Raw genomic sequence first — 24705 nt, forward strand, 5'->3', positions numbered from 1 at the left:
TGTCTATATGGTCTAAATATATCTATAGAGAGAAAAATATCGGTCCATTGCGTGGTACCTATTTCGACTCTCAGTAGTCGTATGAGCTGGGTATTACAAAATAGTAGGAAAAGTGGCCGCAATCTGTAGACCCCATAATGCAATTACAATAGGAAATGCAGTCCTTTCACGTCCGACACAAAAGAAAGTCCGGGATTTCGACCTGAAATATATAGACATGAAAGACTTCAAAAAGCTTTATATCTCAGCTAGATAATCTATTATTTTATTTTATATATTATATGTATATACAATATACATATATTAGTATTGATTTTGAGCTCAATATGAAAATTTAAAAATATTTTTAGTTTATAGCTGGAAATAGAATATTTTATTCAATTTCCTTTCAATAATACGTTTTCGGCACAAGGATATTCAATGCGCGGCTAGTGCGGAATTTTATATATAAAATGCCGCATACTTTATCTCACTCATGTGATATATTATATACGAGATACACAATCTGCGTTGAATAAACTGCTATTTACTTTTACGTATTATTGAGTTTTTCTTTCTTTCGAGTCAAGTGAAATACGTGACGCTCTCTCAAGAGTCAAAAGGCATTCCGGTGGATGAAAGAAGAAAAACTTTGCAAAAGTATATAAATATGAAGACAACGAACCACGAGTTAATCGATTAAAATATATTATACCAAAAATAATCTCGCTGTATTATTTATATTTTAGCAAGGCAAGCAAAAAGTGTATAAGTTTCTTTTTAGTTCTCTTTTATTCTTGGGAAAGTGCAGATTTTAATGGAAAGCTCTGCATAAAATGAAAAGACGCCGCAAACAAGCGAGCCTTGAAGGCGAGATAAACTATATGAATATTTTCACGTTTACGTAGCAATATTTTTACGTGAAGAATATATATCCTATTTTTTACAATACCTAATTATTAAAATAAAAATTAATAACTGCTAAAATGAATATTTTGTGATTTTTATGTATTTTGTATGTTTATTCTCATTACAGCATTATATAATACATTCAAAACACGTTCTGGTTTGTTGCTTAGATTCTTCACTTCCAAGAAAATTACGGACTAGAGCTTCGATAAAAACAAGCCAAGGTAACGGGATTTTAACCCATTCCACGTTAAAAAGCAACTTAATTTTATCCCTTTTATTCAAACACACTAATCAAAAAGTTGAGACAAGTTTTTCTTTTAACTCAGCCGTTACGCTCGAAGTAGTCGTGCAAAGTTTCAGCATCAGTGTAATAGTAATAGGCGTATATAACACAATTTAAAACACCCACGATTCGATACGAAACACACCTTTATAAATGATGTAATCTCAGTATCATATCAGACAGGATGAAGTAGGAAAAAAAGACGTTTTAATTATCATGGGTGGGTGACAAATTTGAATAGACCATATCGCCCTTTTCGTTACCAACGGGAGTAGGTCGACCCTTCGGAGCAATTTAAAAGTTTTCCACTCAAAATCTCGTCAAGAATGAGCAAACGGAAAATCTTGTCACGTACAATTAAAGAAGGCGCACCGTCGAATAAATAATTCAAACGGCAATTCAATGAAAAGGTTTCACTGCCGCTGCGTGCTTTTATAATAAACTTTTTTAATAGTAAAAAACTTACCTTCTGGAATGTGTCTGATTCCTAGCTTGTAGTGTTCGTCGTAGTCGTCATAGAAAGCCATCGCAATATTTGATGAAATCGCCAGGAAAATTACGGCAAACAGTAGTCGAGCGTTGGCCATTTTTGCCGTTTAAGGCCCGATATGGCCGTGGTATATTTATATTACGTTGTATATATGATTCAGAGCCTAAACAATATTAAAATAATATTATAAATACCATAATACGATGGCAATATATATATATTAACGTGGCTCGTGATCTTTTAATTACAACCAGATTTTTGCTACAAAGGTACGACTTCAAAAGCTATAAATACAATTGCATTTAATAAGATATAGTGCATTTAATTTTCGACAATTTTTGAGAAATATTTTTTCATTATTTAAATTTTTCTGTAAACAGATTTTTATGATATATTAAAATTTTATGTACTATGGATCTTAATCTAGCCTAATCGAAAAGACGTAATAAAAGGTATTTTTGTTGTAAAAATCTGAAAAAACATCTGTTACAGAAAAAAGTGACAAGCTCCCTTATAATTATTTTAGACGCTTTAAAAAGCAGTGAAAGGAAAGTATTTCATTTCAGATAAAAAGGAACATGTATTTTATAATCGCTGCAACATTTATAAAAAAATATGTGTTGCAGAGATAATAAAATACATGTTCCTTTTTATCTGAATTTAAATACTTTTCTTTCATTAAAATATCTCAAATAATGGGAGTTTTAAAATTTTTTTGGGTAATGGGGACTACGTAAAAAATATGTAGTTGTGTATAATATTACATATTATAAAAAAAATGAGGTTTTCATTTTAATACATTATACGTTGATGAAGTGTTTAGAATCTGAGTAATACTTTAGAACTTTTTTGACCCTCCTGCTTATAAATAAGCTACTGAATACTATATAAGGCTTTATGAAAAAAGTTGACGAAACTTTCAAGCTCAACACGGAAAGTCAATCTTACGAGCGAAAGGTCTCTAATGCAAGATCTCAGTTTAACGCCGAAAGAACATTGTTCTCAACAGCAGTCATAATTAGTAAGCAAACGAAAGGTGGAAACGGTGGGCGGGCATGTGCAGGGGTAATAAAGCGAGCGCAGCATCCGGCGCATAAATCGCCACCGCGGGACGAAAGTTTTCCCTGCACAAGCTCTACGTGCTAGCTAACACTTTTTTACGACGCCGTAACACCGCGTCTAGTTTACCTAATGCATATGTAACGCTGTTTGAAAAAAGACTTGTTCATTATAACGACCCTACCATACATAGTATAAGCAACAGTTGAGTGAAAATTTATTATAAAATATTTTAATATACATACACTTTAATGTTCTTCAAAATAAGAACACTACAAAAATATATTTAAAATTGATTCTATACTGAAAACCATAATCTATTAAATTGTTAGAAATTATAGGTTGCATCCTGCATTCGGACGATATCGGTTCCGGACGCTTGTGTGCCACTATTCCCGAAACACCATGCTTCCAGAATTGGAATTCATTAATGATTCAACAGAGGCGCACAGGTGCGCTAGAAGGTTTTCCGTACGATTCACTTCGACCATTATTTATTGACGGCGCTTTAGTACTGGAGGAGACGCTCCAGGCATCCGTGGATTTTATTCCTTTGATTTCGCAACGTGAATGTATATATCATACGTACGACCGGGACTTTCCAATATCCACGCTCATCAACTATTCAAAACATTATCACCGAGGGTGGCGGAAATTCACTTTTTCTTTTTTTATGTATACGTTTTAGGGTGTCACACGATTATTATTTATTAATCGATCACGAGCCGCGAGCGTATCACTAGTGCAAAGGGTTAGTCCGTACTCGAACGGGGTTAACGATGGCACGGTTTTCTCGAGAGATGTTGATCGCGCGAGAGCTGAACTTAATATGAGCGATGTCCGTCGAGATGACCGCTTTAAACATGACAAGCCAGGCCAATAGTCTCAGACGGCTCAGGACCGACATATAGATGGGTGGAATGCAACGAGAAAACTCGTGCAATATATTCGCTAAACAAAACCTTCCCTATAAATTTATATAATATATAAATACCCCTAAAATAATTTTGAAAGAAACACTTTGTATATTCAGAAAAAAATACATAGTCAAACTTTTGATTTTGGGACTTTCTTATAAATTTTTTAAAATACTTCCATATTTTTTTTTTAAATAGTCACCATGGATTTAATGAATATGGCGAGCCTAGGAACGAGTTTCTTGATTCCATGCCCCGCGTCTACTCTCTTTTTGCCCACCAACACGCGGCGTATTTCCTATAGTTTATTCTTTCGGTAACCGATTCATAAAATCAAAAGATGATGTAACTTTTTCTTTCTTTAAAATCATTTACCATATTTTACCTATTCGTATCGAAATTTCCATTAACAGAAACACGTTGCCGATGAAATTGAACAACGGATCACTCGGCAGTGCCATTGATATATAGAGAGCTTCAATATTTTTTGTAAATTAAATTAAATTCATGTTTTAAGGCGCTACTTTTTCTTTTCTTTGTATAAATAATTCTTATGTACACGAAACGCGACTAACTGTATCTTTAAATTAAATATGCTGGAGTCGAGTAATAGTTTTGTTAGTTAACACGATTGCAATTGTCATTCGCGACAGCCTGAGTAGGACGTCAGACCTAGACTTGTACATAAAATGTACTGAAGCGAAAGCTCTATTAGATAAGTTTCGTATTTGCCATTAAGCTGAAACTACTGAACTGACAACTCAATGTCTTATTTTAAACATAAATTATTTTACGTCTAGAAAAAACGGCAATGTAATCAATCAAATAATAATAAAAATCAACTTGTATCTTTATATTTGAAATATTTCTAACAAGGGCCGAAATAGCTTAGTTCTTGGGTTACTATATTGATAATAAAAGGTTCTAAAATAAAATATGCAAATATATATTTAGTAAATTATTGAGAATCGTAGAATACAGTGATTCTATGATAAAAAATTAAATGTATCAAGATCATTCATTCTGATTGAAAATACAGTGCAAAGTTTAATTTTAATTATTACTACTGCCGAAAAGACTACAACTCGATATGTTCATGTTAAAAAATATAATTATAATAAATTATTTTAAACAGACTTATAAATAAATATTATTAATACTGATTTATCGAAAAAAATACGAACTATTGTGAAAGTCCATAGTTCGATCATATTTACACGGAAATATGAGTAATTTATGCAATTTCTGCAATTATATGGTATTTTTTATTAGTTATTTTGTTTATCAACTATCATGGTAATGACTATTGTAAATAGTATAAAGAGAATAATATATATAAAAAATATTATTATGGCAATAATTGTTGTAAATAGTACAAAGATAAGAAGCTATATTTTGCAAAACAAAAAGGGGCACAATTAGGATTTTGCTTGGATATATATATTGAAGAGTGACACAAAAATTACTATCTGCAATTTTAAAATATACAAAGACGTAGATATATTTATTATCAAAAATTTAGGGTTTTTTATTTGGTCCGTTGAGAGTTGTAGTCCGTGGGTGCGACCGTAGACTAGGCGTCTCCGAAATGGGTTCGCTCTGGATTTTAGTGGCTACCTCTCGGTTGAAGTCCAATTTGGAGGTTGAAGTGTAGATGCCAGTAATGTCAGTGAAAATTTCCGAATGGTCCTCAGACGAACCGTCTGAGGTGAAGTGATGAGCGGAAGTTTTCCTGGTTGCCCGCGTTCCAGTACTAATATACATGACCGCCCCCCCCCCCAACGGTATATTTTGTTGTCTGCCTCTTTTTTATTGGGACGAGCAAGTACAGAATGGTGGCGAGTTGTTTTTTTGTATGAATTGCTATTGACTGCTAAGGTAGGTCAGAAACGGTCGTTTTGAGGATAAAGCCGAATGCACGGGTACTCATTTTAACGGTTAAAGTGATTGATCACAATTTATAGTATGAGTTAATCTCTACAATTGTAAATAATTTTTTTATAAATAATTATTTTTTGTTGTTTTTAAAAATAAAATATAAAAATATTAGAATAACGAATAGTTAAAAAAAATAGGCGTATATATTTGGTAGTCAAATATTTAAATAATCGCATTGGAGTCTGCTGATAATCTAAAGCTGGGGGTTCGATTTTTCACAGCAAGAGATATGCTATGAATAAAAATCGACACTAATTGAAAGTTAAAGAAAAGTCAAAGAATCTCAGATTTCAGTTTGTCTGATTTTGTCATAAAAATTGTATTATGTGCCGATATTATTATATGTGTGTGTTGATAGTTTACTATATTGTAACGCATTGGGCTTGCGCCTGTCATTTTAAAAACGAAGAGCTTCAAATAAATAATAATAAATAGTATAATCACTATATATATATTATTCAATGAACTATATTTACTATTTTAGTAAATAAATTTAAAAAAAAATTAGTAAGACCTCGATTTTAATTATCATCAAGTTTATGAAAAGATAAGAAAACATTTGAGCTCAGGTTTTATTAAAAGTAACTGATTTTATTTCTGTGAATATTTCATTTGCAATCTATTGTTTTAGATTTATATTCAATTAATTATTTAAAGTCAAGCGAAGTACTTCCTGTTGTTGGGGAAAGTCCAAAGAATTTTTAAGTTTAAAAACTGGAAAAATATATATGGGATGATTGATGTGCACAATATTTGCTTTTTTTATTTATTTTTTCAGTATTTAATAGTATAATTATTGTTTGTATAATGGCCATTATGACGTATTGGGAAAACCTGACAAGCAATAATAATCAGCTTAGTTTTAAAATTTAAAAAAATTCAAAACTGGTGCTAAAAATATTCTAGTTTATTGTAAGCATATCTCAAAAACTACATTTATCATAATGCATATAGGACAATGGTATTGTATACATTTATTTATTATGTAGATAGTTTTTTTCATCCATAATATAAAAAAAAATCATTTTTTTTAATATGAAACATCCTAAATTAAAAACTGTATAATTAAATTTATCAAAACTTATTTTTATGTAAGATAAATTACGCGCAGTATAACCGCTAATTAATCGAAAAAAAAGTTTAATGAACTTGTAGTAAATATGTATTATTAAAAAAATTAAAAATATGTATTTTTTTCAAATTCTTCTTACAACTGGGATATTAATGTCTGAAAAATGTAAAAGAAGCAGATTTTTTATTTAAAATATTATTTTTTTAAATATATGTAGAAGAAGAATGCACAAATAGACAGTACATAATGAATAGAAGTCATTAACGAAACGACTGGTAATTGTCACTATTAAATTTGTGAAAAAATATTGAGAACAAAGATTATATATCTTTAATGTATTCAAATCTGTACATAATTATAAATTTTAATATGTTTTTATTTAGCAATAAATTTCACTAATTAATATTATATGCAATAATACAATTAAAACATTTAATAAAAAATACAACAAAATAATTATTTTGTTGCACATTTTTAATTATTTATTTTATCTATTGTATGTCGAGAATTTAATCCCGGGATCCTGAACGATTTACAATATGAATGATTCCCAGGACTAATAAAAATAATCTCGATTCTCAAAAATTTCAGGAGGGATTTTTCTGTCAATAACTAGTTGTGTGGCAGTAATAGCGCATTAGTAGATATTTTATAACTAACTAAGTTCTCAAGTTAAATCATACAGCAGAATTAAAAAAAAACTTTACGCTATCATTGTTTTATCAGTTTAAGCTGCAGTTTGTTTATTGAAATTATGGTAAATATAATTCATATTTAATTAAAAGATTTCTAAATACTAGATATTAATTAGCTTTCTGATTATTGCATGTTTATAATAAATATTATTTAAAGAAAATGCGCATTTTATTTATAATTTTAAGTAACTTGTTATTTTTTATTTTATTTGCCAACTCACTACAATGAATTGCTCTTTTCCGGTCAGATATTTCGGGTCAACGAAACCAGAAAGACCTAATTTTCTACGCGATACCAAAAGCATAATAAATAAACGCGTCAAAGCAACGCACTTATATGTTATCTTCATAGTAAAATTTTATTTATCAACCCAAATGCGTCTTTACGTGTTATTAACACTTTTTTCATATTAATTTTATTTTTATATAACACGTATTGTATATATGTATGCTTATTGCGCATCGTTTGATATACTAAATAAAGCGATCGTCAACTTCGCTAGTTCGGTAATCAGAGATAATCCGATTATAATGTGATCGGGTATATCTGTAAACATCCATATTGTTTTAAATTGATGGATTGAATATTGTGTTGATTGGTAGATATATAAGGGTCGCCGCGACACTTTAAGCATAAACTACAGATACCGATTAGGTATCGCAAGTTCCTAAACGAATAAGGTTCGTAAACCGGTCCATGCAGGTTCTACCTGTTCCCGAGAGAAGTAATCAATCGATCGACGGAAAATTAATCTCATATAATAATTCGCAATGTACGAGAAATCTCTCTTTTGACTCTTTAAATTTTTTTGGATGCTGCGGATGTTACGCTCGATTCAGACGGGTGAGAGCAAAAAAGAGAAGGAGAGAACGGGGTCGAAAATACCATTGTGTCTGGCGCGAGCATGATGCAATCTTCGTTTCTCGTTGCTAGTCTCCACCGCCAGGTGCTTAATTATTGGTCTACCTCTATAGTCAAGGTTTGCAATGAAACCAGCCTGTTGCGAATACGGACGATGCATGAGAATGATGTAACTGCGATTTTGTCTTGCTCAAAGTTTTATGTTGAACTTCTTCGAATATCGATTAGCACGACTCAGGTTAATTATTGTTTATATCCTATATGATTAAGTCGCGAGATTTACTGCGTACTTGTAGTTTTGCAATTAATTATTCGTTTTATAAACATGTTAAGCTCGCCTATGTAAGATAGATAATGAAACACTTTCAGAATTACAATTAAAATTATCAACATTTTTAAACGTATATGATATTTTTGTATATACTTTTAAAATATTCATAATACATTTATTTAATAATTTAAATTCACATTTAAAAACATATTCCATAAATAGTGATTGTGTCTGTACAACTTTTCATTTAAAACGTTGTAAAAATAATGAATAGCGCATTTAAAAGTAGCCCAAAAACTTAAGAAACTAGAAGTGTATGTTCGATTTCCTTTTTAGTATTGAAATAATATTTATAATAATATTAATAAAATTTAAACCAGTTTTTTTGCTTTAGATTAATCTTATATATTTAAAAAAATTCTAAACAAAAATTGCTAAAATAATTATTAGTATTATTTCACAAATTTGTCAGTTTTATTATGTGTTGTATTTATTTATTTTATACATTTTACTGTTAGATTAAATACTTTATTTAATATATTAGTATTTTGCTAGTTGTTTTTGAATAACTTTTTTTAAATTATGCTTAATAAAAAATAAAATCGACATTTTCTAATTGAACTATTATTTGAAGATACAGCTAAAACAAAGTATATAATTTTAAATAAATGTAGATCAGGTTAACTTATTTTTGTGGCATAAATATTACTTATTAGGGTAATTTACTTAATAAATTTTTAGCAATTATCAAAAATCACAAAATAAAAACATGCCAAAATGCCTCTGAATATAAGATAAAAAGGCTTAAAATATAAGATAGTTTATCCAAGCGCGCACCGAGTTGAACTGACCATCGATAGAGAGCAAGAAGACTAAGAAAGCAGCCGCTTCTCTATTCACGCAACCCTGTTCCACCTACGACTTCAAACCGATCTGTAGAAATGACTGGATTCTTCAGACGCAAACAATACTACAAGGACAATAATTATGCACGTAACGAAATTGTCACACAATAAAAATATTTATAACTAAATGCTTTGAGTTGTATAAAAATAAATATACTGACACAAGGGCTAGGATAAAAATAATATAATTAAATCATTTGCAAAATCTGTTAAAGCTACTACTAAAAATGAAAAATTTATGGATGTTATCTAGAGGTTAAATAAAGTTAAATTCTCTAATCGGCGAGTGAAGATTTTTTTGCCGAGGAAATAAGATTATTTTTCAATGTTGTAATATCGTATTGTTTTAGTCAAACAATACATAAATAACAATACTTGATATTGATCTGCAGATAAGAAGTAAAGACTTTTTTTACAATTTATAATTTTAAATATTCAATCATGTATTTATTTTAGCTGAATTTATATGAAATAAAAAAATAGACAACTGTGATTTTACGAAAAAGGTTCAACGTAAAATTTTGATATTATTTTTGGTAAGTAACACGTGGATGTAGTTGTCAAAATATTAAAAAAAAATTTGCAGACACTCGTCTAGTTTTATATGTGAATTTATTGAGTGCTAAAAAGAACGCGGTGCTGCAACGGAACGCGGGACTGCTGATGCAATATGGCTGACGGCCACATAACTCTTTGAGAGCATAGGTCCAATTTATGCCTCGCAAAGGCCATTTGCCAGACGACAATTGATGCCACACCACCACCACTGACACACGACGTAGAGTGCAACTTTTTTGCAACAGCAACTTTATCGTAGAAAGTTATGGGCCGGTGGAATGGTAACATGCTCGACTATGTACCCTGAGTTGACCTCGATTTTCACGAAGACCACTAGATTAAACGAGAAAAACGGAACAGAGCCCCTTGACGAAACAATATGAATATTATACATTTTAATAAAGAACTGACATATATAGTAATATTTATTTTAAAAGCAATTATTAAATACAAAGTGTGAGAACAATACAATTAAAAACGTAGAACCTTAGTTTAAGACGGAATCTTAATATTAGATAAAACGAGTAGGAAATTACAAATTAATAAGTTGTAGTCTCAAATCTTTGTTTGTAATAGTTTATAAAAAAACATATTAAAACTGCATGCTATAAACTGTACTAATAATCATTAAAACTTTAAAACTACTACTAACGACCATTTTGAACTCATCAAAAGAAATAGTAAGGCCATAACAATAAAAGAGATCCCGGGATGAAACAATTGTGACAATAATTAGCATATTAACATACCCACACGAGACGTTAATTACTCGTAATCATTCTAAAGTACCAGAAAAAATACGCTTTTATGTGAAAAGATGCGAGCATCAGACAATGCGTTTTACCATGCGCAAAAATACTATTGTTATTTTTATCCCATAGTTAACAATTGCCGAAAACTTTTCACTTTTAAGACGTAAATATATTTCATGGATATGTTCAAGGAGCGATGCAATTGACTCACCAACATCCTCATCAGCGATTCGCCAGAGCTGTTTCAAATGAGCAATATAAAAGAAGTGATATTTTATTACAATAGACAGACTGGTAGGCGGAAAGAAAGCATCGTCAACCATCAGCAGTTAGTTCAATTCATCACTCCAGCGAAAATTCCCTGATTTTAAAAACCCGCTATTTTGACTCCACCGCCTAATAACGGCAGCTATATTTCCATATATATGATAATTAAATGTTTACAAAGTAAACAGCTTTTCCGGCGTATATTTTAGTTGCAAAGTCACACCCTTTCGGCCTTAAATCCCGAAAGTTGTGGACCTCGACTTGATCTAAATACCGAAAATGTCATTATGCACGATGTGAAACTATTTTATTTAAATTATTCATTACGATATTATTATTCTCTTTCCCTTGTTAATATTAACTAAGAGAAAGAAAATATAGCTATAAAAATCGCTTATTCTCAAAAGACAGATTTTAAAATAAATTAATAAAAAAAATACGATATTCATTCATAAGTTTATGCAAATTAAATTGGTGGTAATTATTATATAATTATATAATAATCATTAATTCCGATCTCATATACATGTTAGAAATTTAAAAACACTAGTGTCGATATAAGATTGAAGCCCTAATATTTTAGACAACAATAGAAATTTCATACCCTACGATCATCCTGTATGTAGCGGGTGCGGTACGAGAGTGAGTGAGAGATAAGGGCGTGCGGAACGTATATAACGCACGCTTTACCTCTCTCTCGCTCTCGTCACTTAACTTGCGAGCGAGCGAAAGGGAGTGTATCTGATCAACTGCACGCGCCTGATCAACTGCAACTACCGCTTCTCAGACTATGCGGAAAAATGATTAAACTGCCGAAGTACAAAGTTGTTATCTGAAGAAGCTCTAGGTTAGCAAGATATATTTTACGTATAAACTAATTGATATTTCAGTCTCTTTCAATTAATTCTCAAGTAAATTATAAATAAATTTAGTATTTATTATAAAATATACCTTCAAGTATTCGGTTTCCATTCAGATTTTAATTGAAAAGTTAATTGCGTGACACGTATTTTGTTAATGGTTCTCTGTTACTGAAAATTAAAAAGGTAGGTTCAGTTACTTACTACTGGGAATATTATGATTAGATTTTATTATATATAAAACTTATAATATTTCTGAACAAAAACATCTTAAAATAACCGATTCTATTAATACCATTGATTTCGTTGTTCTAAATGTCATCCGCATATATTATTTTTCCATGAACTAGCATTCCATTTGTTGTTGCTGATGTAAATATATTGTGCAATATGTGTGATATTACTCGGATTTCCAATATTAGATTTCTTAGTATTTATTTACATAAGAATTTGAATTTAGCATTTGGCCTTATATATTATACTTAAAATATATACATCCAAGCATATGTACATATAATGGCGTATCGGATCTGAACAACAAGCTCAGTTGTTGGTTTTATAACAAAGCTATTTTCGGTCAAAAGTTCGAGAAGGTCGAAAAGGCACAAGCCGAGCAGCCTCGGTGCTTCCTAGAAACTTTAAAGGTGTCGGAACGGACTCGCCAAGTTTGAATAGGCTCGGTCAGAAGCCAAGCAAAGGGGAATATTTTCAAGTGGATTAAGGGCAGCGGTTAGTTGAACGAATCCCTTGGAAAGTTCACGTATACAAAGCTGTATAATCACGTACGCATATGTGTGCGAATTCGGTCGAGATTTATTTGCTTTCGTTTGGGAGCCGTCTCGATTTATATCCGGAACGAAAGCGCTTACAGCTAAATACACCGGACAAGAAACACCAAATTGTCTAGTTAGTACCTAACGCAAAATAATGATATAGGCCGAAACACCAATTACAGCTAATGTCGGCGCGCAAGACCGAGCGCATATTTTACACTTAAGCTTTATTAGCTTTGTTTCCAGATATGAGAGCAGAATTAAATTTTTACAAGCAATTTGGTTTCTTTAGATTTTTACAATATTAAGTTTTGAAATCAACCTGCACAAACACGAAAAAAATATAAAAAAATGAACATCTCCAACGCAACAACAGTCGAAAGATAAATGGAAGTGTTGCTCGAATTTTTTCGCACTAAACTATTACCTGAATTGCAACCTGATAATATATTAAAAATAAAAAAAATTATTAAAAAGCAATTAACGATTAATAATGTACGTTTTTGTATTTTAATCAACATAGGCAAATGACCCATGTCTTGAACGGTTTTTCTGAACACAACTCCCGTAGTTCTTATTAGACTTTTATTGATTAACCTTTGCCTTTTTTATACATTGGTTGGTTAAGTCCGTTAGCCCACTGATTCGCCAAGTTTTTTTATTTTAAATAATAAAAGGAAAGTTGAAAAATGCACTACAATTCTTTCCTTACAAACACATTTCATTTTTATTATTTTATTAGTACCGTATCATTGAAAAATATACAAAAACGTACATTAAATAATTTATTAAAATCCCAAATTAAAAATGTGGGCGAAATGAAATTTATCTTTATTTATTATTAATGTTTAATTTCAATTACATCTATTGTAAACTCGTAACAAATGATCCTTATATTTTTTATATCCCGCAAAATTGTACTGCAAAAAATATAAAGCTAGTCACATTATTAGAAACGATCAGACGTTAAGGAATGCAACCCGAGCATATCATTCGCTTACAGGGATCGTGTTAAGGGCTTATTTTGGACGAAGAGCTTTACTTCGATAAATCTGCGGAAAATACTCGGGCGGCGCCGGCTTTGCAAAGTTTAAGGCCCGACGCTATTTCAATACGTATACATTATAAAGCCTTGAAAGTGTTCAAAGTACAATTGTACGAGATGAAAAATTAAAATTATCGATTCTCTCGGTATAATTTTTTTCTGAAAAGTTTAACGAGTAAAAGTTTTATTCGCGGGATTCGACGAAGATTTCTGCGTCGAGTTAGGTGGTAAAATTAACATTTTGATGAAATTTGACGCTATATTTTCGCAAAGTAACGGGCGAGACCTGGTTCGCTGGTATGGGTAACTATTGCGAAAAGCTCCCTTAAAGCTTATTAGCATCGGCATCTTGCAATAAAGTGAGAGCCTCGCCTCGCACAATGAGGCGATTTTCATACAATGCCGCTCGTTTCCTTCTCAGTGTTTTATGAAGCGTCGTAATAAAATTAAGCCTTCAATAATACCTTCCCTATCCGCGATATATTATATTTAATATAAATATATAGAGCAACAAAAACGATTTTCACGGCATAATCTTTGCTCAAACCTTTACACTTAAAGACATATATTTGTGAACAATATTGTACATATAAACATATCTGAATTAGTTTTAATTTATTATTTTATTAGTGCATAGTTCTCAATCGATTATCTAATATTATCTAAAGATCAGATTATAATGAAAATTGAGTCTATACCACGAACAATTGCATTTATGCGAATTGTGTGTATGCCGCTTTGCAAACAATATAAATCACAAGCGATTGTGACATTTCCGACGCGTCAAAACGTCCGACCAATTTGGTTTGTCATAGTGATTTATGGAAAAACATCGGATCAGCCGAAACACATAGATAGATAGATTGGCGCATACAGTTGAATAATAAAATATCTTAACTGCTGCCAACTTAAGGCATTATTACAGATAAGCCGCGCGCGCTCTCCGATAACAGCGGTTAACTTTTTCCTTTGAATTGATATTGTCAGAAGAACGATCGTTAAGATTCGATAAGGAGCTTATGAGACGCAAATTAACGTCGCCGAAAGTGTGTCGTTTCGTAGCTTATTGCGTACATTTTCCCTCTAGTTTTATGCAAACTTGACGACGCGGATTCGAACCCAGCAGCGCCACTAAAACGCGAGTAATGACAAACGTAAAAAGACAGAGAAATTCGACGTCACTATCTGACGTCCATCTACAAGAACAAAGGCTCTTTAAAGCGGTTTTTATTGTCGGGAGCTTTTGCGAGAAAATCGCCCGCAGGAAATATGAGTCACGGGCAAAAGCTCCCGAGTTCTATTAAAACGATGACAAGCCGATATTCCGAAAGCCCTTTGATAAAGGATTCACCAAGATGGAGGACATCGATCGTGATTATTATTATATATGACAAATTATAAGATAAAACGATAGAGCTACTCACAAGATTTGTGCTTAATTGAACGTAAAGCGCAAACGACTATGACTATCAAGAACGAGAGCTCTCTCCGTGAGATTTTCCATTTCGAAGCTTGTAAAGTGTGAAAGCTATTGAAATTCAGACTAGATTCCGAGTGCAGTTTTGATGACATAATTGTAAATTTATTCATGACTTGATTGCTGTTCAATGAATTATTTAAATGCAGGGGAGAACTTCGCCAAAACAATTATATAGCTCGTATATTTTAGGGAAATATTATTCGACATATTACAGTTAAATCTTTGTATTAAAAACGAGTATAACTATCGTTAAAAAAGTCAACGCAGAATTAGCTTAATTTACATGTAAATAAAATATATATTTCGTTAATTTAGATATTGTTAATTTTATTTTGATAAAATATAAACACATTTAATTGCATTCGTATTATATATTATGCTAAATACCTATATAAAGTACTAAAAGTAAAGTGAGTTATGAGCTCTAAAATATTATTAAGAATTTTCTAAGTAGAAAGTTTTATAAGAAAATCACTATAAAAATTGCTGCTTTTTACAAAATAATATTTTTTTATTATACTGTGTAATTAAAAAAAAAGTTTAATTTTATAGCAATTTAATGTAAAATATGTTTATTTACAATTTTCATTATTTTTATTCTAACACGTAGTATTTTTGATACACGATTGTATTTAATAATAAAATGTATAATGTATTAAACTATAACATACAATTATACAGACTAAAACATGTAATAACCGATTTTAAATTTTATAAAAAAAAAAAACAATACGATAACAGCATACAAATACTGATTTTAGAGCTATTTTATCTTCATGCAAACATATTGTCATATAGTGAAATAATCACTATATATGACATAAGCACAGTAAGTACAATATTATATCGAAACAGCAGCAGTGCCACTTCGTAGAAGCAGCGGAATGAGTATTAACTTATGTCGGAAATTTATAATAAATATTATGATAGTTTATCTGATTTTAATATTTAGTTATGACAAAAAAAGCCGTGCCTATAGTTATATTATATATCATATAACAAGATGTTGGAGTTTAATAAAAATCGATCTTTATTTCAATTAACTGAATAATATATTATATAATAATAATATAATAACGAAACAAATTCACTGAACTCTAAATATCATGGTCAATCAAATTATACCGAGATATCTCATTTTATACTTTTTCTACGTAATTCACGTTTAACGACTCAATCATCGTTATTTCGTCGTTTCCGCCCCGATAGGCCAGACCTCGAAAACTTGGCCCACTTTGATAATTCAGAAACTGTGCGCAATTTACAAAGATCAATTCGGGTTTTGTTTACAAACACTGACATGTGGCCTATGGACTTAGGCATGTTTGCATTTTAACAGTACTCGGTTTAATGCGTTGTAACCGCGAACGCCATCGTAGCATGGTACGGTGCGACATGACCCCTTGACTTAAAATATTTTAATAGATAACGCGTAGACTGTGCAAATTTAACTATCGACCTTATTATAAAAAAAGATCACAAGCGCTTGAACTAAAATTCAACTCGCGCAATTAAATAAACTCGTGTTATCGAATAATTATATAATCATATACTTTTTTATTTCTATATGATTCATGATTCAACTACTTTTTAAAATTATTATTTACGAATTTGATCAAATAAATTATTAGTTGTATGATATTATTTTAAGATTTGCCGCCAATAGTATATATAACAATCGTGCATGACACCCAAAATTGCACAATAACCACAAATTTTCAAAAGACATTTTTAATATCACAATAACGCAGCATAAAAAAATAAGCGTCAACTTTTCAAAGATTAGTTAATACTTTTCCATATCGGATCCGTTAAAGATTTTTTAATGTAGTATAAACCTCAGTGTAAATCAGGATAAACCGTATTAACCCATGATAATTTATTCGCACATTTATTCCACTCATATTATTGCGCTAAAATTGAATAATGGTGTATGTATATGCGCCAAATACAATAAGTTTATTGCGTAGATATGCATAGCAAAATTTATGATTAATAAATGACATTATTATCTCTAAAACGATACAATCGTAAATCATGTGTGCGACCTGTGAACCTAGTCTTTGATTATTATTTTCTTAGTATTCAAATGCAATTGTTTTTTTATCATAGATAAAATAAATAAATAAATAATTTTATTGATATAAATATTTACATAGAAATATATGTTTAAATGCAAAATTATTTGTTTTATTGTCTTGCTTGGAAATATATGTCAGATCGGCGTCATAGATAAAATAAATAATTAATTAAATATTTACGTACAAAATATGTTCAACTACATATTTTTTCCACTTGCATTTTCTAAATGTTTTGTATTAAAATTAATTTAAAGTAAATACTTTTTTATTCATTGTTGAAGTGAATCACTAGTTTATTTTTCGACCAAATAAAGATTTTACATTCACTTTTAAGTACAGTGAAATAGTGTTTTTGCAAGGTTTGCTATTAGACTATTTAAATATCGAATAATAAACCATGAAATAATAATTGGGTTATGAATAATTAAATAATACATTTTAAATGATCAATACAGGTTCATATACATATATTAATTTAACATTATAAAAAAAATTTAAATAATCAAGACCAGTCACAGCTGAACAATTTTAACTATTAAGTGTTTTTTTATTGTTTTGTTAAAGTAGCTGTTATAAATAATAAGATAAATTTTCGGAAACAAAAAAGGGCACAATTGTACATAGATTGTACATTGAAGAAAAAAATGACTACCTACGTTTACTTTTATAGTAATATATTAACAACAATTAGAGTCTATGTTCCGTTTTCATTTTGCAACTAAATAATTTCTTCATCTGCTAATTAATGAATCTCACTTTTAATAGTGTCATAAATAATTACTATCTTACAAAATGCGATTATATATATATTTTTAATTTACAATAAAACTAATAGTTTTCCATAAAATTATTAATTGCTATAGGAAATTACGCAAATTTATAATTGTATTCATAAACATTATACAACGCGATCAATAGAAGCTTACACGTATGCTAATCACGGCCACGATTATTAAACAGCGAGAGAGAAATTGATATTATAATAGAGTGCGTGTGAAAGCGTTTAATAGCATAAACATCAATATGGATACATTAAAAATATTTATCTTGCAAATTAATTCTGAAATTGGGTTTAGTACGGCACGAAAATTAAAAAGAAGTATGCACAAAATACAAAATAAAGGGCGAAGAGCAAGTAAGAAAAATATTTTTGCATGGCTAATTATTTTTTAGACGCAGCGAAATTCGGCGGTCCAGCCCTGGGCGCCAAAACGTTAAGCGGCCCTGCTCTGAATAAACAAAGTAATAAACGAAGCTTGATATTATTCTGGAGGGCAGACGACGCAGATATCGCCGAATAAAATCTAGTTAAACTCGACCGACGTCGTACGATAAAATAAAATTAAGATTAAACTTTAAGGGTACTTCGATAGGGGTTGGCTGAAAAATAAACTCAATTTACAACATACGAAAGTGAAAGTGAAACTTTTCTGTAATACAAGTGATTCACTCCAACAATGAATAAAATTAATTTTAATACAAAACATTTAGATAATTTCAGTGGATACAATTTGTAGTTGAAACGTAAACTAAACATATTTTGTACGTAAATATTTATGCCATTGAAATTAATTAAATAATTATTTTATCTATGACGTTGATCTGACACATATTTTCTAACAAGACAATACAACTAATTTTGCGTTTGTATGGATAAAATTTAAACGAATCTAAACATATTTTTGTAAGTAAATATTTATGCCAATGAAATTAATTATTTATTAATTTTATCTATGACGCCGATCTGACACATATTTTTGAACTAGACAAAAAACAATTATTTTTGCGATAATAAAGTAATAATCAAAGACTAGGTTCATAAGTCGCATTTACGATTGTATCGTTGTAAAGATAATAATAGCATAAATTTATCATAAATTTTGCTATACATATCTACGCAATAAGCTTATTGTATTTGGCTCATATACATACACCATTATTCGATTTCAGCGCAATAATAGGGGTGGAATAAATGACCGTGCGAATAAATTAACAAGGGTTATAGTTGACACGGTTTATCCTGATTTACACTGATTTATTTCCAGTAATTTTCCGCTGCAACGCTTACGTGTTAGTTTAATGGCATGTAGTTGATTAAAAATTCCGTACAACCACATGAGGTATACATTGAAATAGTAAATTTGAGGTTTTAGAGAAATTAACATATAAATTTATAATACATACACACATAGTATTTGATAAAATATTAATAAAATGTAAATATTTGTTGGCTTATTTAACATATTGAAAATTGATAGGAGATTAATATTTATATTTTTTACACACATATGATATTCTCTATGAGCTGAAGTAACTAATACAGTATAAAAATTTTTTAATATCTACATAATGTATTAAAAAATATTTTTACTATTAATTTTTTTAGAAAATTGAGTTTATTTTTTATTGGGTTTTAAACCACTTTTCATTAATATTTAAAGTAATATAATTTAAGGAAGACATTTATAGCATTTTACTTTACTTGAATCGCTTCTGAGCAGGAACTGTTTTCGTGGATGACAGCGTGCAAAAATTTGGTCCTTGGAAACTTAGTCGCAATGGATCATTTCACGGGGGACTAATGAATGTTCTGTGTAGAACAGTTTCAGAAAAAACAACAATTTTACAAGAATGTTCGGCGCTTGTTTTCCGTTTACGTTATCGATTACAGTGTAAATCAATGTCCGAGTGTTGATTAAATTAAATCGTGGCTTTGAGGAGACCGATTTAATTCTAAATATTAAAAAAACTGGCCAGCTATGGAGCAAGCGAAGCGAAGCGAAGAGAATATCGCGTAAGTTAATTCGTAAGAATTCTTCTGCTATAGCGATACCAAGATTCAAGCTTCAAACTACACTCATGTAAGATCCAATTGGTGCAAGATACGAAAGAAATATTTTCTAACAAACTGATATCGATATTTTGCAATCCCATTGCAATCCAGATTTTACACCTCCTGCTTTTGTATTTATCTTAATAAACCAACTACAATAACCCAATAAAACGTACATCTTAGGCGCTTTGTGTCATAGGTGCCAGATTCGAGATATTCCAGCGGCGGGATGGTGGACATTTAGACCACATTATTTTAAAGACATGATTTTCCCATTTGTGTACTTTTAATAAAATAAACATTCATTAGCATACAACCCGTAGTTTTTTTTATTAAATTTTTAAAAGTGCAGAAACTTATGCACCATTCTGTATTAAATTTAATAAGAATTTTGTTATTTTCGAATGGAATAAAATTATTTTATTTGCATCCTTAAGTTAAATATTTTTGCTTAAAAATCAACGAAATGTGCATAAAAGTAGTATTATTAACCCAATTTTTTTATATTACACTTAAAAATATAATTTATTCATAAAACATAGTCAAATTTAAATAGTACACATTTCATCCCAATAATTTATGGAGTGCTCGAAAATTGAATCAAAAATAAATATGGCATTAAAATTACTACAAACATCGGATATCTATTTTATGACTGCATTGGAAGCTTAATATATTGATATAAATAATAAAAATTAATAGAAATATGTGTTTTTGCCAAATGTTAAAGCAATATAAAGAACATTGAAAGACAAGAAAATACAATTCATAAATAGTAATTTGATAATCGCTTTTGCGCTTGTGAAAACAATTACCATGTAATTATCAAAAACTAGTGAAAATTTTATTTTATTTTCTATTAGTGGAGGATATGCGCATTTTATATTTTTTTAATGAATGAGAAACGTTTGCCTATCAATATATTGCATTTTTATTAATATGTAAAATTGTATTTAAATATATTATTTACATAAAAATATTTAATATTTTTTAGGGTCCTGAATATTTGTAGTTCTGCTTCTATTTACTATGATTCATAATACATAATTTTTAATAATCATTGTTACGTATCATTATGTTTCCTGCACAACAGCCACTCGAGCAGCATCATTAATAAAACTAGTTACAGTGCAACGAACTCTACAATCGCGTCCTTACGAAAATCTCGGAGCGTGTTTTCAACCAAATAGCAAATTTTCCGATGCATTTTTCACAATCCGAAAGCGTAAAAATCTTCAATTGAGCTGTATAAATTTTATTTGCGAGCAATGCAAATCCGTCGGGGTTTCTCGTAGAATGCGCTGTGCCGGGCTGATGCAATTCTGAAACTGCCTCAGCTCGGGAGAACTGGTTCGAACCGGAACGAAGAAGCGGTTTTTTCATAAAAGGATATTATTTAATAGTATCGATTATGGACCGAGCGCAAATAAGCGCATAGAAGGCTACCGGGACTTTCAATTATTGGTCGTAAAATTACATCGCCGCCGGCCTTGCGGCGAAAATTACATCGGGTGCATTCAGACATTTCAAAACTGCACTGTTTATAAACGTATGTATATCATTGACAGTGATAACAGTGATTAAAAAAATATACCCATTTGCTAATTGTGTGCGATAGCATGAGTTACAAGGATACGCGATACGCAAATCATACAAAAGCATACTTCCGCTCCATAAATGACAGCTTGTTTTTAAATTATGGAATTATCACTGAAAGCTAATAATCGTATTATTGTCCGCCATTATTAATATATACCATGTAATAGTTTATCTACAATATTCTACGAAAATTACATTCTTATTTTATCGGAAAATAAAAATAGATAAGCACATAATACTAAGCGGGTTTGCTATGATTCAAAAGTACAATAGCGCGTACATAGCCATTGAAATTTTATCACAGTAAAGCACAACTTAATTTAAGGAAGCAAAAACATAAATCCTGTCGTAACTATTATATTCATATTTTTTTGTGAAATCTGATATTTTCGATAAAGTTTAATATTATCCGACTCTGAATTATGGGTTCGGTATTATGTATTTCAGTTATTAATTATAAACTGATATTTCAGTTTGTAATTCGATCTGATAAATACAATAGTTTTTTTTAACCAAGAGCTAATTCAAGCTATTATTTATTTTATACATACATATGGACATGCTTAATTTAAATTTAGCCCTAAGTGTGTTGTAAATGTAAGCGAGCCCTATTTTTTTGTGTTCTATATAAACTTAATACATTTCAATAATTTTGCACAGAATTATTTTTCTAGTTTAAATATTTTTAAGCAAATTTTTGCTATTACCTTAGTAATTTATATGTATACATTTATACCAAGTATTATGTATTTTTTTTAAATATTCTGCTGATAATTCCTCATGTAATCCAAATAATAAGATATTAATAAATATACTTTTTTACTTAAAACAACCCATTTTAAATTTATCTTTATTTATAAATTAATATAATCGCCTTGCTTGAAAATCTTGTTAAAAAAATGTTAAATTTTTCTTGTTTATTAATATATATCGTAAACTATTAGAAGTTCCTATTTAAAAATAATATTATACATATATTTTAAGGCGATTTAAAAATAAATTATATTTTTATGTATTTAAATTAACTAAATAAGATTTACACTTAAACTTATCAACACATTAATCATAATCTAATATATTAATTTACAATAATATAGTTCAGTTTTGATTCCATTAAATTTTTTTGTCAATTCAATTCATAATTTAATATTTTCACTAATTCTTTCATCATTTAACGACGAAATAGCGTAGTCCGTAACGTCTCAGACTAGTAACTCTGATGTTACGAGTTTGAGCCCCGGCAGCGGCACTCGAATTTTTATTTATAATAAAAATGCTGCAGTGATATATATTGGTTATAAATTATATTAAATAAAATAAATCACTGATTTTTTTTTTCATTACGTTAGGTTTGGGTTTGAGCAGCAGATGGACGTTTCGCAACTATCAAATTAGTGCCTATGAGCTAAATAATATTTTCGCTATTAGAAATATATATCTAACGATGAAAATGTATTTGGAATTTACTAGTGAAAATATAACTAAATTTAACCAAAAAATACACATTCACAGTAACATTTAAACGTCGGATGTAAATAAATATTGATAATCATGTAAATATATATATATTACTACATATAGTAAAGTTGAGATCATATAATTTTACTAGCACATGCCAGGTATTTTTATTTTTAGTGGTAAAAATATATATCTACTAGTGAAAATGTATTCCAATATGATTTTACCGAAATTAAATATTTAAAAAAATATTTTTTGGATAGATTCAAGATTTTTTGAATGTCCAAAAAGCAAAAAAGTCAATAATTTGCAAGCAAATTTTAACACAAACGGAGCCGCGTTAAAAACAACAATCTGTCTCCTTGAATAATACTGTTTATTGTGAAAGTAGTACATAGAAAGTGGGTACTTTTGAAGAGAATGTTCCGCTCCTTTTATTTATTGTATATATTTAAAGGGCTGCAGGAACTTATATCAGAAATACATCAGTACATACATATCAAAAACTGTAGTTTGCTTAGGAACTACATATAAATCAGGCTATTTTATTTTAAGCGTGTTATATGGTTTTGTAAAAAAGATAATTATTATTAAATAGAATAAAATCAGGATTATGTTTTATGGAGTGAATTTACTATAATGTGTTATTATTATAAATTAATAAAATAATGCGGTATGTAGTATACAACATATCTAAAACGAAGCACATAGTTTACAAAGCAAGGAACTATAGAGACACGTTGCACTGAAAAGTTTTAGAAATGAAATTGAGTCCTGGAGATGAAGATGTTCGAAGACGCTTTACTTTTGTTGACGACAACGAATTGAAGAATTTACCGGTAGGAAACGTGAATCAATTTATTCGTAGAATTGCACGAAAGTCGAGCGGTGGGTTTGAGAAAATTCATAGCAATTTGAAGTTACTATTAAAAAAATATTGACATATACAATAAATGATGAAAATATATAAAATAGTATATAACGCGTTATGGAGAAAATGTTTATTAACTTAAACCTATAATGATACTATTAAATTACAAGTAGGTACACTTGTTTGGAATAAATTCCAGTGCCGTCGCATTATTTTAATAAATAAAATAGCTATTTTAAAATTCAGCTCACATAAAAAGAGGTCTGCGCGAAATTATCATGTGCTCAAACGTTGTCGCATTTTATCCGACCCCCAAAAAAATCATCTCTCACTGAAAGAGTTCCTCCATTGTAAAAAATAACACGTTATAACTATCGCGATACGAATCGAAAGAATTTCCAGAACCCAAGTCGCACAACGACCGCCACATTTTTCATTTTAACGTCGACCATAATCCCGTTTACGGGGATTCGCTGAAAACCGAAACGCTTAACGGCATTACACGTATATAAAATGTATGAATTTCTTATTGCGAAAAAAAAACAGGCACACATATAGCCTAAATATTTTTTTTTGTGTAGTATGCTTGTGTTTTCCTTTTGTTGCTTGAATTTAAAAGCGCCGACGTAACGAACCGCCCCTGACTACGTAAGCGTTATAATAATAATCTGAGGCCGGCGTGGTCGCGGATTGTGTTTAATTATGCAAATTCCGTGGACTTTGTGAAAAAGGCACGTACATACAC

General features: G+C 30.0%; 1 protein-coding gene across 20 annotated transcripts in view; it reads right to left on the reverse strand.

The window, feature by feature from the left end:
* Nucleotides 1-24705, reverse strand: part of LOC148226337 (low-density lipoprotein receptor-like) — a 265757-nt gene that overhangs the window by 18231 nt on the left and 222821 nt on the right. For 7 of the 20 annotated variants that reach the window (XM_088203616.1, XM_088203618.1, XM_088203611.1 and 4 more), the window contains exons 1-2: nt 3487-3554; nt 1641-1827 (exon numbers count right to left, since the gene is read on the reverse strand). The exons of 11 other annotated variants lie outside the window; for them this stretch is intronic. In XM_088203616.1, the coding sequence (XP_088059742.1) occupies nt 1641-1761 (121 nt within the window). In that variant the 5' untranslated portion in view covers nt 1762-1827; nt 3487-3554. Of the gene's footprint in view, nt 1-1640; nt 1828-3463; nt 3555-5257; nt 5274-24705 lie in introns of those variants that run through there. 2 more of the 20 variants (XM_088203606.1, XM_088203605.1) reach the window with 2 other exon arrangements.

This window comes from Plectrocnemia conspersa, unplaced genomic scaffold, assembly GCF_051122295.1.
Source record: "Plectrocnemia conspersa isolate PC_06_02 unplaced genomic scaffold, ASM5112229v1 ptg000014l, whole genome shotgun sequence".
Classification (NCBI taxonomy): Eukaryota; Metazoa; Arthropoda; class Insecta; order Trichoptera; family Polycentropodidae; genus Plectrocnemia; species Plectrocnemia conspersa.